Source organism: Blennius ocellaris (assembly GCF_963422515.1).
Source record: "Blennius ocellaris genome assembly, chromosome: 14".
NCBI lineage: Eukaryota > Metazoa > Chordata > Actinopteri > Blenniiformes > Blenniidae > Blennius > Blennius ocellaris.
The window spans coordinates 17,822,468-17,837,263 of NC_137663.1; the positions used below are offsets into that span (position 1 = coordinate 17,822,468).

General features: G+C 39.9%; 3 protein-coding genes across 3 annotated transcripts; all 3 read left to right on the plus strand.

Moving 5' to 3' along the window:
• Positions 1 to 1,094: 1,094 nt before the first annotated feature.
• On the plus strand, positions 1,095 to 6,922 carry pdha1a (pyruvate dehydrogenase E1 subunit alpha 1a). Its single transcript, XM_080509470.1, has 11 exons — positions 1,095 to 1,228; positions 2,009 to 2,077; positions 2,437 to 2,610; positions 2,867 to 2,993; positions 3,530 to 3,621; positions 3,938 to 4,030; positions 4,331 to 4,486; positions 4,748 to 4,819; positions 4,922 to 4,989; positions 5,533 to 5,641; positions 5,999 to 6,922. Exons 1-11 carry the CDS (start codon positions 1,181 to 1,183, stop codon positions 6,161 to 6,163), a joined length of 1,173 nt encoding a protein of 390 aa, XP_080365596.1. The 5' UTR covers positions 1,095 to 1,180; the 3' UTR covers positions 6,164 to 6,922.
• A 1,650-nt stretch (positions 6,923 to 8,572) lies between these two features.
• prdx4 (peroxiredoxin 4) lies at positions 8,573 to 11,717 on the plus strand. Its single transcript, XM_080509529.1, has 7 exons — positions 8,573 to 8,883; positions 10,083 to 10,200; positions 10,293 to 10,409; positions 10,623 to 10,745; positions 10,878 to 11,008; positions 11,185 to 11,219; positions 11,594 to 11,717. Exons 1-7 carry the CDS (start codon positions 8,679 to 8,681, stop codon positions 11,642 to 11,644), a joined length of 780 nt encoding a protein of 259 aa, XP_080365655.1. The 5' UTR covers positions 8,573 to 8,678; the 3' UTR covers positions 11,645 to 11,717.
• Positions 11,718 to 12,775: 1,058 nt separating this feature from the next.
• LOC308139853 (diamine acetyltransferase 1-like) lies at positions 12,776 to 14,561 on the plus strand. The gene is made up of 6 exons (XM_080509428.1): positions 12,776 to 12,974; positions 13,118 to 13,169; positions 13,278 to 13,358; positions 13,442 to 13,543; positions 13,660 to 13,700; positions 13,808 to 14,561. The coding sequence occupies exons 1-6, from the start codon at positions 12,909 to 12,911 to the stop codon at positions 13,973 to 13,975; spliced, it is 510 nt and encodes a 169-aa protein (XP_080365554.1). The 5' UTR covers positions 12,776 to 12,908; the 3' UTR covers positions 13,976 to 14,561.
• Positions 14,562 to 14,796: the final 235 nt, after the last annotated feature.

Below are 14,796 nucleotides of genomic sequence, written 5' to 3' on the forward strand. Positions count from 1 at the left end.
CAGCTGACCAAGATCAAGTGTAATCATGGGGAAAGAGGGAGCACAGAAGAGGACACTGCACTGAACACAAGCAGGAAATGGGACATAAGCTAAAAACAAAAATAACAGCATGGGACTCAAGGACTTCAGGGAATAGAAAACATGCAGAAGGAAGAAGAACCAAAATATCATAATCATGATATAGTTTGATAAAGTGAAAAATCCCTATCTAGTGTTCTGCGTGTTTCAGGTGGTGACATGGGCATTAGATTGTTGTGTTTTGATGCAGTCATACATCTAAAACAAGCAGAATCAGGACCAGGGTCATGAGCTTGTCTGGCACTTAGCAGATTTAGACTATAGTAAATCCTTTATGACATATACAGCAAATAGCAGCCACTGTACCGTCCTGGTGGGTATTACTGAGGCCTTGACCCTCCAGTCAAAAACCCACCAAATAGGGGTGTGGTGAGTTGGCACCACTCCTTATCGGATAGTAGAGGACTGCTAACCCACAACCTCAATTGTATTACAATCAATGTTTACACCCATGAAAATCAATCTTGTACATCCTGCAATATGTGAGACAGGACAGAGCTTCATTCGTTAAAATTGGACTGAGAGTCATCACCAATACAACTGCAAGCCTCAGTGCTGTTTTATTTGGTATTCATTGGGGAAATCTGGCTCCTCTAGAATCAGTAGTGTTAACTTAATGATAGCTGATGATAGTGGCTGGTATTTCATCATTTATGTGCTTAACAACTGTTGTTTGGGTCCTATGTACGTTTCTCACAATTGTTGTCCCTGACAAATATAGCATGATCACAATAACTGAGTAATTACAAAAGTTGCGCTAAAACAACATTAGTTGTAAATCTTACAGAAATTCTATGATTGCAATAGTATCACAAGGTAACTATTCAATTTTGGACAAGTAGATCACTAGAACATACATTTAAAACGACAAACTCTTCAAAAATCAATACAATTACAGGGGGTTTTCTTTCTTTCTTTCTTTCTTTCTTTTTTTCTTTCTTTCTTTCTCTTGGTTTCACAGTGTGTTTGCCCACACCTGTCGGCAGGGGGCAGCAGCGGCTGCTCGCTGCTCTCACTGCAGGCCGAGAGAGGAAGCAGTGAGCGGAGCCGGAAGGACAGCGGCTGACAGAGGACGCATCTGAAGTGAAATATTCCTCCAAACATGCTGACCAACATCTCTAATGTGCTCAGAGCCTGCGCCCAGAGAAATGTAAGTAGGCTCTTTATTTCCAGTCTTTTCTAAACGTCATATGCCTTTATCACAAATCTCCAGTGTTTATTTTGAAAAGGTGTCTGACATCGCTGCTCTGACCTTGCAAGGCCGAGTAGCTTATGATGCTAACAAAACTGCAAATCACTTCTAAAATATGCCGCTTTGGCGTTGTACTCCACCCTGTAGGATTTTCTAGTGTTTTTTTTCGGGTTGTCTTTATCAAGACTTTTACAGTTTATAAATACTGACTGTAACAAACCCGGCGCCTCATGACTTGTAGCCTTGGAGAAACCGCACAGACACAACAGGGCAGTGATTGAGCTACTTTTCCATTATAAATACGGCCAAACAAAATATAATGCATCTACTTTTAGACGTCTTTAATTTAATTGTAATACTGCGTAATGCGCTGTTAAATATTGACAGTTTTAGCATAGCTGCATGTCTTTAAACCACATTTGATATTGTACTTTTATAGAGTGAAAATCACAAATGAATTAGAAGTATTAATAATTTTTCCAAAACTGTCACAGTGTTCATCTTCTGACTTTATATAAATACCCACACCAGCATCTATATTCTTAATATGATTGGACACTGACAACTACACACCTAATATAAGACTTTTTTCATTTTACACTCCAGGGTCAGGCACTTAGTTAATTTCCACAGTGTTGTGGTATGATGCATGTTCATACACATTCAAATACATATGTTTGTTTTGATGCTGGGATGTGTGACATATACCGAGAGTGATATCTTTCTCTTGTGTTACAGGGGGCTGCAGTGGTCATGTCAGCACGCACATACGCTGACTTCACAACCCAAGCTACATTTGAAATAAAGGTAAGATTGATGCGTTCCCCCCGGATCTTTAAAAACAATAGACTTTGTTGAGTTGAGGAAATCAATCTGACCTGATGCTAAAGACATGGTTGTTTTTCTGTGTTTGGGTTTTTTTCATATTCCCCAGCAATGACAAATAGCAGTTTATTGATAATTTAATTGAAATCTGGTATTAAACATGCCACAGGTCCAAATCTACACATTATTTTGGAGTGACAAACACTGATGGTGCTGTTTGCAATTTTTTTAATATTCTAATTATCAGTAAGAGAGCATGTTTCAGCATATCGTGTCTCAGTTTCTTGATTTTTGAGTTGTGTGCTGATCAATCCATGTGTTCAATTGGGTGTTTCCTATAGAAATGTGACCTCCACAAGTTGGATGAGGGCCCTGCCACTGAGGTGGTACTGACTCGGGATGAGGGTCTGCAGTATTACCGCACCATGCAGACCATGCGGCGCATGGAGCTGAAGGCAGATCAACTGTACAAACAGAAGATCATCAGAGGATTCTGCCACTTGTATGATGGACAGGTTGAATAAACTATTTCCTCCTTTTTTTTTTTTTTTTTCTCTAATTCATGCAGACTATAAACTATGGTATTATTGTTGGCTGCTTAAGAAAATCTGCTTCACATAAGAATACAAGCTCACCTATCGGCACATTTTAAATAAAAAAAAAATAAAAAAATCTGATTAAGAAAGAAATTCCTGAAACATATACCAGTAGTTTATTATTTTAAACCTGAAGGCCTCCAGACATGTGATTCTCTTTGTTTCCTTATTTTAGGAAGCCTGTGCTGTTGGCATCGAAGCCTCCATTAATCTGTCAGACCACCTGATTACTGCCTACCGTGCCCATGGCTACACTCTCACCAGGGGAGGGACCGTGAAGGAAATCATGGCTGAGCTCACTGGTGAGTCCACAATCCTCAGTTGACCTTCAGCGTTTACCTTGTAAAGGCTTTGAAGTGCCACGGTCAGTCAGGGCATGCTGGCTTCCCGCAGGCGTTTCTTTTCCGCTGTGTCACACAGAATGGTAAAAGTTTATCAAACCCTCGAGAGACACTTTGCCAGACTTGCATTTCTTCACAATGGGAGGGGGAAAAAAAAGTACTTCATGATGTTTTATTTGTCACCAAACTTTGATTCAGCAGCAAAAGAAACGGTGCAGTTTACTAACTTGATCACATTCCCCAAAAAAACCCAGAGTCAACCAAAAATTTTTTATCTGCAAGTAGAAACACCGACCTAAACTCAACTCCAAACATATTTATCCTCAGGTACACATTACACAACATCATCTGGCTAAACTAGAACCCAGTTTAGACAAACAAAAACAAGTTCAACATTCAGTCACAAGATGATATTCACATTATTCGTAAGTAACTTTTAAGACCCCCCCCCACCACCACCAACAACTTCAGGCCCTGTGTTTGTTTTGATACTACAGGCAGAAGAGGAGGCATCGCAAAGGGCAAAGGAGGCTCCATGCACATGTATTGTAAACATTTCTATGGAGGAAATGGAATTGTTGGAGCTCAGGTATGACCCTGAATGGAAGTCAGACCATCAAATCTTGCATGTCTCTTATGATTTGTTAATTTCAGTTTTTGCTTGTCTCAGAGCTCATGATTTCTTCACTACTGTGGGTGGCTGTAGTCACTTATGCTGTCAATTTGCATGAAAGAAACAAATATTTTCCACTGTGAGTTGCTTGACTTGATGATTGTGGTCATATATAATGGCTTGATGTTACCTTTTTGGCTACGATTTGGTTTGAATCAATTTGCTGCACCAACATCTGTCGGAGATAGACGGAAAACTTGTGCAATTGTTTCTATCATTTTATTCTGTTCAGGTTCCTCTGGGTGCCGGCGTGGCTCTGGCCTGCAAGTATCAGGGCAACAACGAGCTGTGCGTCTGCCTCTACGGAGACGGCGCTGCCAACCAGGTATAGAACAGACGTTTATGGACATCATACCAACACTGAGCAAATGTCTAAGTGAAAGATGTGTTTCCGCAGATTTTCGTTTAGCACCGAACTGGTTTCTTTATAAATACTGGTGAATGCTTGACTTTAGTGAAGACTGATGGCAGCACACATTAAAATTCAACATGGGAACATATTGATACAGTTAACTACAGGATGACCGCTTACTCGCATTGAGGGATATGTCTCGTGTGAGTTAACTGTCAGTTAAAATGTGAAAGGTTTCTGATTTTACTGTGTCATCCTTTGTGCATTTCACAGGGTCAGATCTTCGAAACCTACAACATGGCAGCCCTTTGGAAGTTGCCCGTCATCTTCATCTGTGAGAACAACCGATACGGCATGGGCACGTCAGTGGAGCGAGCTGCAGCCAGCACAGATTACTACAAGAGAGGAGAATTCATTCCTGGTCTCCGGGTACTTTTTTTTTTTTTCACTTCCTTATCTTAAATCTGTCAGATTGACTATGTGCATACTCCACTGGAATGACCTTTCTGTCACGTAAAGTTTTACATCAGTATTGCTCTAATACAATACAGCAATTAGTACATGTATTGTCTTGTCCTTGTGACGTTTGCATTTGTTGTTGTCCAGATGAGCAGTTTCATACAAGCTATAGTAGTTCTGCTTGGCAAACATTACGTCAGCGTATGAGATTTGTTGTTTTTCCTTGTGCAGGTGGATGGGATGGACATTCTGTGCGTTCGGGAAGCCACCAGGTTTGCAGCTGATCACTGCCGATCTGGAAAGGTAGCCGAAACAAAATACTGATTTGTTGTTATCAGTGGAAGTGGATTCTGCTTTTCTCATGTGAAATTTGCACGCCCTTGTTTTTGTTTTTTTTTAAATCAGGGTCCCATTCTCATGGAGCTGCAAACGTACCGCTACCACGGACACAGTATGAGCGATCCTGGCGTCAGGTACATAAATCATCCTTCCTGATATTTTTAATTTTATGATTTCAGCCTTTGCTGTGACTGACTGATGTTTCTCTGTGTTCATGTTCTTTGAATCAATAATAATCTGACCTGATTGTTATTCTCACTGTGACGTTGCCCCTTTTGCTTCTGCCACTGCTCCACAATAGTCTTCACACGCTTTCCTTCCCTCCGTAGTGGCCCTGCAGTGCCCTGAATTGAACCTAGTGAGGCAATAAACGTAGGCTACTAATCTTGGTATTGATTTGAGCAAGTTAATGCTTTACTAACATTGACAATAAAGCAATTATTCTTTTTTTTGTTTTTAAATAAGAATGTATTTATTTTGATTATTTCCTGTGATAAATGTTGTATTTTTCCACAATGAATCCAAATACTTTTATTAATATGGCCTGGTAAAATAGATATACTACAGCTGTTTATGATGAGCAAATGCTGAGGTATGTTATAGTTTCAGCTATAACATGGAACTGATTGTACTAGCACACCCCTACAACATCCCTGCACCAATCTGTGCCCTCTTAGCTACCGCACGCGCGAGGAGATCCAGGAGGTCCGCAGTAAGAGCGACCCCATCTCCCTGCTGAAGGATCGCATGGTCAGCAACAACATGGCCAGTGTGGAGGAGCTCAAGGTTTGTCAAAGCTTTCACTGTCTCTGTGTTTTAAATGTGAAATGAACTGGTTAAAAACCTTAGATCTTCCTGATTACACTTTGGATGAAGGATGAAGCTCATTTTACTTTATTTGTTTACAATGTGTTTATCATGTGGAGAACTGAACATATCGTTGTACAGCAGAAAGAGAAGTTTAAAGTTTGTTGCAGATTTTATTTCTCCCTGTGACTGGAAACACTTTAAATTTGATAATGACGGTCCTCAAGATTCATAATGGCCAACAATAACAGTCTCTTCGTCTGCCTGAATGTCATGCAGACCTGTCAAAGATCCAACGATGACCGTTTTCTGTCCTACCTGTGTTGCATTATGCAGGAGATGGACGTGGAGGTGAGGAAGGAAATAGAAGACGCTGCTCTGTTTGCAACTACAGATCCGGAGCCGCCACTGGAGGAGTTGTGCAACCACATCTTTCACAACAATCCCCCCTTGGATGTGCGCGGCACAAACCCCTGGTCCAAGCTCAAGTCCATCAGCTGAAGATTCTCTTTCCCTTTGTTTAATGCCCTCATCCGGCCAAAAATACATCAGTCCCGCCGCATTTACACTCCTCACAGACACACACACATCATATAATGTACCAGAAACTAGTGCCGCAGACCCAGAGACTAAAGCATCGTCAAGTAATTCACTTCCAGTGCTTCACCGGCACGGGCCATGTTCACAAACGTGTTCTGAGAGCTCAACACAAAATGGTTAAAAGCTTACGAGCATTGTTAATATCTTATCCGAGTTGCCGCCAATTATTCTCAATTTTACCTGCATAAACGATGGATGAAAGATTTAGAAGTTTGAGGGGTAGTATCCGCCACCGTGCAGTCATTTCCATTAAAATTCATCCCGATAAACACCGAGCCTTAAGGGAGAATACAGGACAGTGATGGTGAATTAACAGTAAAACAACTTTCGTAATCGGATCAACCTCAGGTGCATTTTGTGCCATTGGTTTTCATGAAAGTGTGACTTTCTTCTTAATGTAAATGTTTGAGGAGTTTGATTCTTAAGAAATTATACATAATACGCATTGTGTCCTCCAAACATGTTTTTAGTGTCAGAGGTGTTTTGTAAGTCTGGCCCCATGTGATCAGTGCGTAACACTGTGCTTGTTTGATGCTTGTCTCTGGTCATCTTTGAGGTGCTAAAGGTCATTAACACTTATATCACCGTTTAATTCAGAAACAACCTGACCTGTAAAAACTGCTTTGTACAGAAGTGTACATGATAAATAATTCAAATTGAGTCCATCAGTTTTTGTGTTTTATTATTGTAACTTCTTGTTACAAAGAGATTCGGGCATAAAAGGCTGCAGCGTAGCGTGAACTATAACTTTGTTTTCTTTTGATATGGTTGTATGTATTAGATAGGAAGCAAACGATACCAAAAGAAATATTGAATTCTCTAAAGCGTGAACGTGCGTGGCAGATTTGGGAAATGAATGTCGGATCTGAACGAGACTGTTTACATTGATACGGTTTAATTTGCAGTCATTCGGGTCTGTTTAGGAACGTGATAAATGGTTAATTGCTAATATTTGGTTCCTGGTGTACATACAGAGGGTTTTCATCCTCAACATGCAAAATTCTCACAACCTGACCCATCAACCAATGATAATTCTAAATGTGACGTTTGAAAATGTAGGGTCATTTAACCCTAAGCTACAGTGACTTCTCCAACAGTCCCTGTGCACAAAATGATGTATATTAGCAGTGAATTAAGAGGAGGTGAGGGCTTTTTTCTCTGCAACATGGTAAGAAAAATAGACAAAATTTTAAAATGGCACCAAGGTTTGGTACAGCTGGGGAAAAAAACGTGCAATGGGAGTATTTCTGGGAGTAATATGTTACATTTTTGACGACAGACGGAAGTTGGGAATCGCTCCATGGGAAGCTTGGTTAAGGTGTGAGCTGTTGTAATAAAAACAAAATAAGTTATCATGTTTGTGTACTCCTCATTGTTGGCATTAATACCTGGAAACATTTAAGTAATCAAATGGTAGTGGAGTTCTTCTATATTCATAGAAATGCCGTCACCTGTTTTTGCTTAAGAGTAGCCAAAGCCTCACCGGGGAAAGTTTAAGGTTGTCAATCAACACTGTTTCTTACAGTGTTATTACCTTTAGAAATCCTTGAAATTGATTGTTATTTTAAAAGAAAATCATTAATATATATATATATATATGTTTTGCACGGTATTCAATAGGTACACACTTCACTTAGTATTGAGTCGGAAGAAAATGAAAATTCAATTTCCTGCAATAATGAGACATCCGTATTGTTTTTGAAGGTTTGTCCTCATGTTTAGTTGGAACTAATGAAGCCACTGAGATATGAGATGTCTGTCGACACATATGACCCAAGACCAGTTGACTGAATTAATTTGCTTTAAGAAGTCAAACATGATCGGTTTCCTGTTTTCTTCATGAAGCGTGTCCAGTAAATGTGGGTCAGTCTACCATACTTGTTTACGCCGCTGCTATTTGAGTCTATGTTTGTGAACTCCAGTCTTGGCTAACAATAGCAATTGATTATTCAGGTGAAAAGCCTTTAGTTACCTTTGGCGTGTGAAGTTAGCTGTACATCACTAAAGGGAGACATTGATGCCAACTGGTACAAAAAAAAAAGATATTTGAAAACTATAATCCAAATACGGTACTTATATTTGATAATTTATCCCAAAAAATTTAAAGTACTTGTCGCCACACGTATCTATATTTCAGTATTGATCTGCACATCAATGACTCAGGACCCTGATGGACATGTTGCTGATTTATTTGGACTTATTTTAGTCTGGACTCCCTTCTTCAAGCTTTGTCTCCAAGCCTCAAACTAATTAGCTCCAGGAGGTGGCAGTAATGCAAACGACGAGGGCGCAGCTGCATGAAGAAGAAGAAGGAAGAGGTGGAGGCGGAAGAGGAAGAAGGTTTGAAACCTCCCGTCAGGAGCGTGAGACGCGTTGCCAGACAGCGACTACGTGCAAACACACGCAGGAAGCGACGATGGAGGTTTCCCAGCAGGTCGGAGTGAAGACGCAGCTGTCGCGCGCATTGCGCGCGGCGCTGCTGCTGCTCTGCGTCCTCACGTCTTCTGCAGAGGAGGCCAAAAACTCCCAGTGCCACAACTACGCTGGAGGACACGTCTACCCCGGGGAGGCTTTCCGCGTGCCGGTGTCCGATCACTCCCTGCACCTCAGCAAAGCCAAGAGTGAGTCGCTCTCCTCGGGCGTCCGCGTGCTGAGCGCGCGCTGTGCTTGTGCTCCACAGTGTTACAGTTGTTAAGTTTCTTTGCAACCTGCAGCTTCATCCATGCACAAAGATGCTACTCGCCTACTTACAGTAGTCCCTGGACTTCCACATGGATGTGTGATATTGTTTATTAGGTGTTCACTTGATATGTTGGGCCTGACGCGGGATTAATAGGACACGTCAGTTTATACACAGCTGCGGTTGGTGTGTCTCCGCCCCTCTGAAACATGACGCGTATTGGTTCAGCACCGACTGATCAATAACACAGACCTCTCCAAAACGCAACACAAACGACTATTCTACTCTTGAGCATGCTCCAAGTGATTTTTGTTGTTGTTATTGTTGTTTTTTTGCTGCACTTGTTCCCATATGGCGTAATGAATGTTTAAGTCTTCTCGTGCCAAATGTTTCTGTACCAGCAAACAACAATCCCTCGAACTCGTTCTACAAGTGAGCTCAAAGTATTCAGTATATCACAATGATGGTATATTTTAAGCTTTTTTATTTTAAGGCTGCATGATATCGTATAATGATACGATCATGACTTTTGCAATGAGTATTATGATAATATCTTTGCGCGTTGAGATTTGTTCAATATTATGCTATTTTTGTTCAAATTAATTGTATTCACTTATCTCATCACACGTGCATCTAAAATTCAGAGGTTTGTAAATGTAGTGGTTTGGTCATTTTCCTTGGATTTTGTGCTTTCGCTGTGTATAAAATAAATCAGGGCTGTCGATAGATTAATATGATCAAAGATGTATTTTTTTGTTAATCACACTTTATTTGCACACAGAGCATGAATGCACAATGTATGGAAATATGCATGTCATATGCATATTGAGCATGTTAAATTATATTTCTACAATTTTATAATGTAAAGTATTTATTTTCTTAAATGTTCTTTTTCGAATAAGACCCTGCTTGGCAGAATCTGTTTAATTCAGTTCACTGTGCACTGTACTTTTAATGTAAATGATGAGTGAACAATTGAACCGAAGGCCGAAGTGTCTTCAAGATATACTGAATCTGTTTACAGAAATACAAATACACGATTTGTGCTGAAACACTCTAATGGATATATACTCAGAATTTAGAACATACTTGTGTGCATGGGAATAATAGAGATTAATGTGTTTCTCTCTCCTACTTCAGTTTCAAAGCCTGCGCCACACTGGGAGGGAACAGCTGTCATCAATGGAGAATTCAAGGAATTAAAACTGTCAGACTACAGAGGCAAATATCTTGTGTTTTTCTTCTATCCTCTGGACTTGTAAGTCAGATACGGGGCACAATCGGCATTATGTGCCACTGGAATAAGCGTGACACAAAATACACTCATGTAAATGTATGTTTTTCTTTTAGCACATTTGTCTGCCCGACGGAGATCATTGCCTTTAGTGATCGTGTGCATGAGTTTCGTGCCATCAATACAGAGGTGGTCGCCTGCTCAGTGGACTCTCAGTTCACACATCTGGCCTGGTAAGATCACTGTGAATCCTCAACAAAAAATGTGATCCGACTTTAATGATGAGACGTCACACTTTAAAATGACATGAGTTCTATTGATGGCTGTATATTTGTTTACTATTCAAGTCTATTGTAAAAAAAAAAAAAAAAGTATTTCACTTTTTTTGACAGGAAAACTCACACCAGAGTTTTGTTTTTCAAAGCCTTTTTTTTTGTTTGCAACAGGATCAACACTCCCAGAAAACAGGGTGGGCTTGGAGAGATGAAAATCCCGTTGTTGTCTGACCTTACTCACCAGATTTCAAAAGACTATGGAGTCTATCTGGAGGACCAGGGCCACACACTGAGGTCTGGTTTATCATCATGTACACATACGTACATCCATTTAATTGTTAACTTTTAAGCATGCTCCATTTTAACTACCATGGAAACGCTTAAGAAAAACATGTTAACAGTGAGTCTTGCTTTTTTTTCTCCCAGGGGTCTGTTCATCATCGATGACAAAGGCGTCCTGAGGCAAATCACCATGAACGATCTCCCTGTTGGAAGATCTGTGGACGAGACACTACGGCTGGTCCAGGCCTTCCGGTACACAGACAAACACGGAGAAGGTAAAAGAAGCAAACTATTACTTTTATTCCATCCTGAAGTCTATAATATTAATAGTTTAATACTCTCTGGTAAAAGGGAGGATATGTAGGAGTACAATGAAAATTCAGGACTGTTTCTTATTGGATAGTTTGGTCTGTATTAAGTGCTGACTGGGATTATTTCATTTTATTCACAGTATGTCCAGCAGGATGGAAGCCAGGCAGTGACACAGTGAGTATAACTGAGAGGATATTTGTCCACTTGATAGCGCTGCGGGTTGAGCTCAACATGTGGTCATACAGATTTTTTTTTTTGGTCTGGAAAAAATGTTTTCATTGAGTCTTAAATCAGAATTGCTTAAATTTGAGTCATTAAAAGGAATCACCTTAAAAATCACATAGATTGCGGTAATTTTCTGTGAATTGAACTGTATTATAGGCATTATGTTAATGTTTTATAGATGGGTTGTATATACCTGTCTAAAGTTTTTTATGAGGAATCTTATTGGTAGGTCAGACGAGTTCACTGCATGTCTCGAGTACAAGATATACTTCCTCATTGATAAGTTGTTGTTTTTCTTTCTCTCTCTCTCTCTCTCCCTCCAGATCATTCCTGACCCTTCAGGGAAGCTGAAGTATTTTGATAAATCGAACTGATCTGAATTTCTGTCTTCCAAGCGTGTGAACTCCAGCACCTGCTCAATGTTCAAATAAAACATCTTTTCCTAAACTGCTGGCTGACTCAGGCCTTTTAATCTCGTCTTCCTGTTTAGGCAACCAGACAGATTTTGTGGTTATGCAACACTTTCACTTTCATACCTTCGCCAACTTGCTGAACCAGTGTTTGAAATTAGGAACCTACTGCTATGTGTAATTATCATCAGGCCTGGGACAATGTTTGAACACACATTATGCACCCTGCCTTGGAAGCGAACTCGGCGCTCTGCACACGGCTTCTTTAGAGGAAGTCACTGTGACGACCACAGGTCAAGAACACGTGCCACAGGGAGTGGCCTGTGGGCAAACATCAGTATGTCGGTAAACTACACATACTGAGCTGGAACTGAGTCAACTGCTCCAGATAATGGAATGAAAGTGGTGTAATGTCTCATGACATGACCTTGCTCAGCTTGTGGGTGCAGATTGTTGATTAAACAGTTACATTTTTGGGGGGGAAATCATGAGTGTCAACATAATTTCGAAGTAGAACTACTCTAAATTTCAGACAGTCATGCAACTTTTTGAAAAGGCACTCGGTCTGCTTGAAGCAGCAGGGCCTATGGTGATTCAGGCTTTGTTGAAGATGGGACACTGTCCTCCACAGCTGACACATTTGAAATAAAGAAAAGAGGTATGTCAGTTGGTTGTCATAATGGAACCATTATAAAACGAATAAAACTGGGTTACATAAAAAAAAAAAAAAAATGTGACATGTCGGTAATTCACCAAATCAGGAAGCTTCTGTTTGTGTGCGCGCGTGTTGAAAACATAACCAACTGAAAGCTATTGTTTTTTTTTAAACATTTACTTCAAACCTTGAACTTGTGTTTTCTTCCATTCTCTCTCTCATCATGTGTTTGTTATTCAGACCAGGTTAATGTTCACCTTTTTAAACAGCATTCAAATGAAGTGCAGTGACGAACATAAAGATAAGGAGTCGACAAAGGACAAAAATAACAGGATGTACAAAGCTATGTGTCCATATATAGATAGGTACATGGTTCACTCCCCCCAGGAAGGCATAAAAGGGAAGTTTCCAGCGGCCAAGTATCACACTGAGGCAGACAACATCTCGGTTTATGCTGTGTTTTCTTTTCTTTTTTGGGGGGAAAACTCCTGAGTAGCGAATGAGGAAACAAATTTTGCTCATATTCACATTTAGAGGACTAGTGAGCAAAGGGAAAAAGGGTAAAAAAGGAAAATGGACAAGTTTATATTACGGAAAGCCGAACCCAAGGATGTACCCGATATCTTGCGACTCATAAAGGTAAGCCAGAAAGTGAGGCCTACTGCTTGGACAACAAGTGGGTCCACAGGGCTATTTGGTGGGAAGTTCTTTACCTCAGGTAATTAATATACTACCAACTAAAAGCCTAATCAATTTGTTTTTGTTATCTTTTTGTTTTTAAGGAACTGGCTAAGTTTGAAGAGATGGAGGAAAAGGTTCTGCTGACAGAGAAAGGTGCTTCAGTTCAGCTCCCTTTGACAATAAATGTGGTGTTTATTATATCTGTGTTTACCTGGATTTTGAGAGAACATATGTCTCATTAAGTAAATGTCCATGTTGTAGAGCTACTTGAGGATGGATTTGGAGATCATCCGTTCTACCACTGCTTAGTTGCTGAGGTCCCAAAAGATCAGAACTCGGAAGGTGAAAACAAGTTTCTTATTAGTGATCACTCACTGCTGATACTGATTAAATGAAGTCCTGAACTCTAATGTGCTTTCCTTCAGGCCACACAGTCATTGGTTTTGCAATGTACTACTTTACCTATGACCCTTGGATTGGGAAGCTTCTCTACCTGGAGGACTTCTTTGTCATGGAGGAGTGTAGAGGTACAGCTGTTATATGATTGTGAAAGTTAATAACTAACTGAGAACAGTGTACAGCAAGGTAAAACATTTCACAATCACTGTTTTAATTGTTTTGTGTACATTTAATCTTTCACCAGGTCTTGGTATTGGTTCCCAGATCATGAAGTTTCTGAGCGAGGTATGGCTGCACGGAAAAACCCCGAAACATTTCCAATCACTGATTCACTCGTTTCCTGTGTGAGCTGAATTTTTCCTTTGTGTTTCAATATCTTTGCTCTCCACTAGACGGCAGTGAAGACTCGCTGCAGCAGCATGCATTTCATTGTGGCAGAAAACAACACCAAGTCCATCGAGTTCTACAAGAGGAGAGGAGCAGCCGACCTCTCCTCAGAGGAGGGCTGGCGTCTCTTTGAGATTGAGAAGAACGATCTGCTGAAAATGACTGCCAAATAAGAGCTCACCCATCTCTGACTTACTCACTGTAATAATTTAGTGCTGTTTGGTCAGTATTAACGATTCAATTCACCAATAAACTGTTACTTTGGACAATAAGGCATACCTAACACATTCACCTCATGCTATATGATGAACAACTGATGACATTTATGATTTTAACACGATACTTCAAGATATACATTTTTTTTACACTTGAGATCATTTTTTTGATATTGCTGTTCTTTTTTTAATACATAATCATCACATATAATTTGTCTGTGTTTCCACTAATGTTCTATTTCTTTTGCATTGAACATATACAATAAAATACTATCAATGAATTTATTTAAATGTTTTCTGACTAGAATTAATACCTGAGATTATTGAACATTGAGTCGTCATCATGCAATAATATCTTAGCTGGTGCTGATTGTTTTCAGTAGGATTAAATGCCTTGAATTAGTTTACATCCTTGTATTACAATGCATGGTTTATATGTGAGATGGTTATCTCTGTGTATTTTGTAAGCTGCCTCATAAATAAAACATATTTCCTCTTTTGAAGTACTGTGGCCTTTATAGTCTAACCTTGCCCCAAACTGCTACTGATGATTGAATATTAACAATAAAATAAAATTTAAAAAAACAAAAAAAACAAATACGACTTTTTCTTTTTATCAAAAACTTCTGCTGTGCCGGATGTGGTTTGACTTCAATGCTGGGGTCTTTCTGTTCTGAGTTTGCATGTTCTCCCTGTGCAGTGGTCCAACTTCATCCTACAGACTGAAGAAAATCCATCTTGTATGTGTGGGTGTTTATCTGTGATGGAGGGTTTGCATT

Coding starts and splice junctions, on each gene's coding strand:
- pdha1a (XM_080509470.1), top strand. CDS start 1,181: ATGCTGACCAACATCTCTAATGTGCTCAGAGCCTGCGCCCAGAGAAAT. Junction 2,994..3,529: donor AATCATGGCTGAGCTCACTG/GTGAGTCCACAA, acceptor TTGATACTACAG/GCAGAAGAGGAGGCATCGCA. Junction 4,487..4,747: donor AATTCATTCCTGGTCTCCGG/GTACTTTTTTTT, acceptor TTCCTTGTGCAG/GTGGATGGGATGGACATTCT.
- prdx4 (XM_080509529.1), top strand. CDS start 8,679: ATGGAGGTTTCCCAGCAGGTCGGAGTGAAGACGCAGCTGTCGCGCGCA. Junction 10,201..10,292: donor TTCTTCTATCCTCTGGACTT/GTAAGTCAGATA, acceptor TTTTTCTTTTAG/CACATTTGTCTGCCCGACGG. Junction 10,410..10,622: donor CAGTTCACACATCTGGCCTG/GTAAGATCACTG, acceptor TGTTTGCAACAG/GATCAACACTCCCAGAAAAC.
- LOC308139853 (XM_080509428.1), top strand. CDS start 12,909: ATGGACAAGTTTATATTACGGAAAGCCGAACCCAAGGATGTACCCGAT. Junction 13,170..13,277: donor GGTTCTGCTGACAGAGAAAG/GTGCTTCAGTTC, acceptor TCCATGTTGTAG/AGCTACTTGAGGATGGATTT. Junction 13,701..13,807: donor TCATGAAGTTTCTGAGCGAG/GTATGGCTGCAC, acceptor GCTCTCCACTAG/ACGGCAGTGAAGACTCGCTG.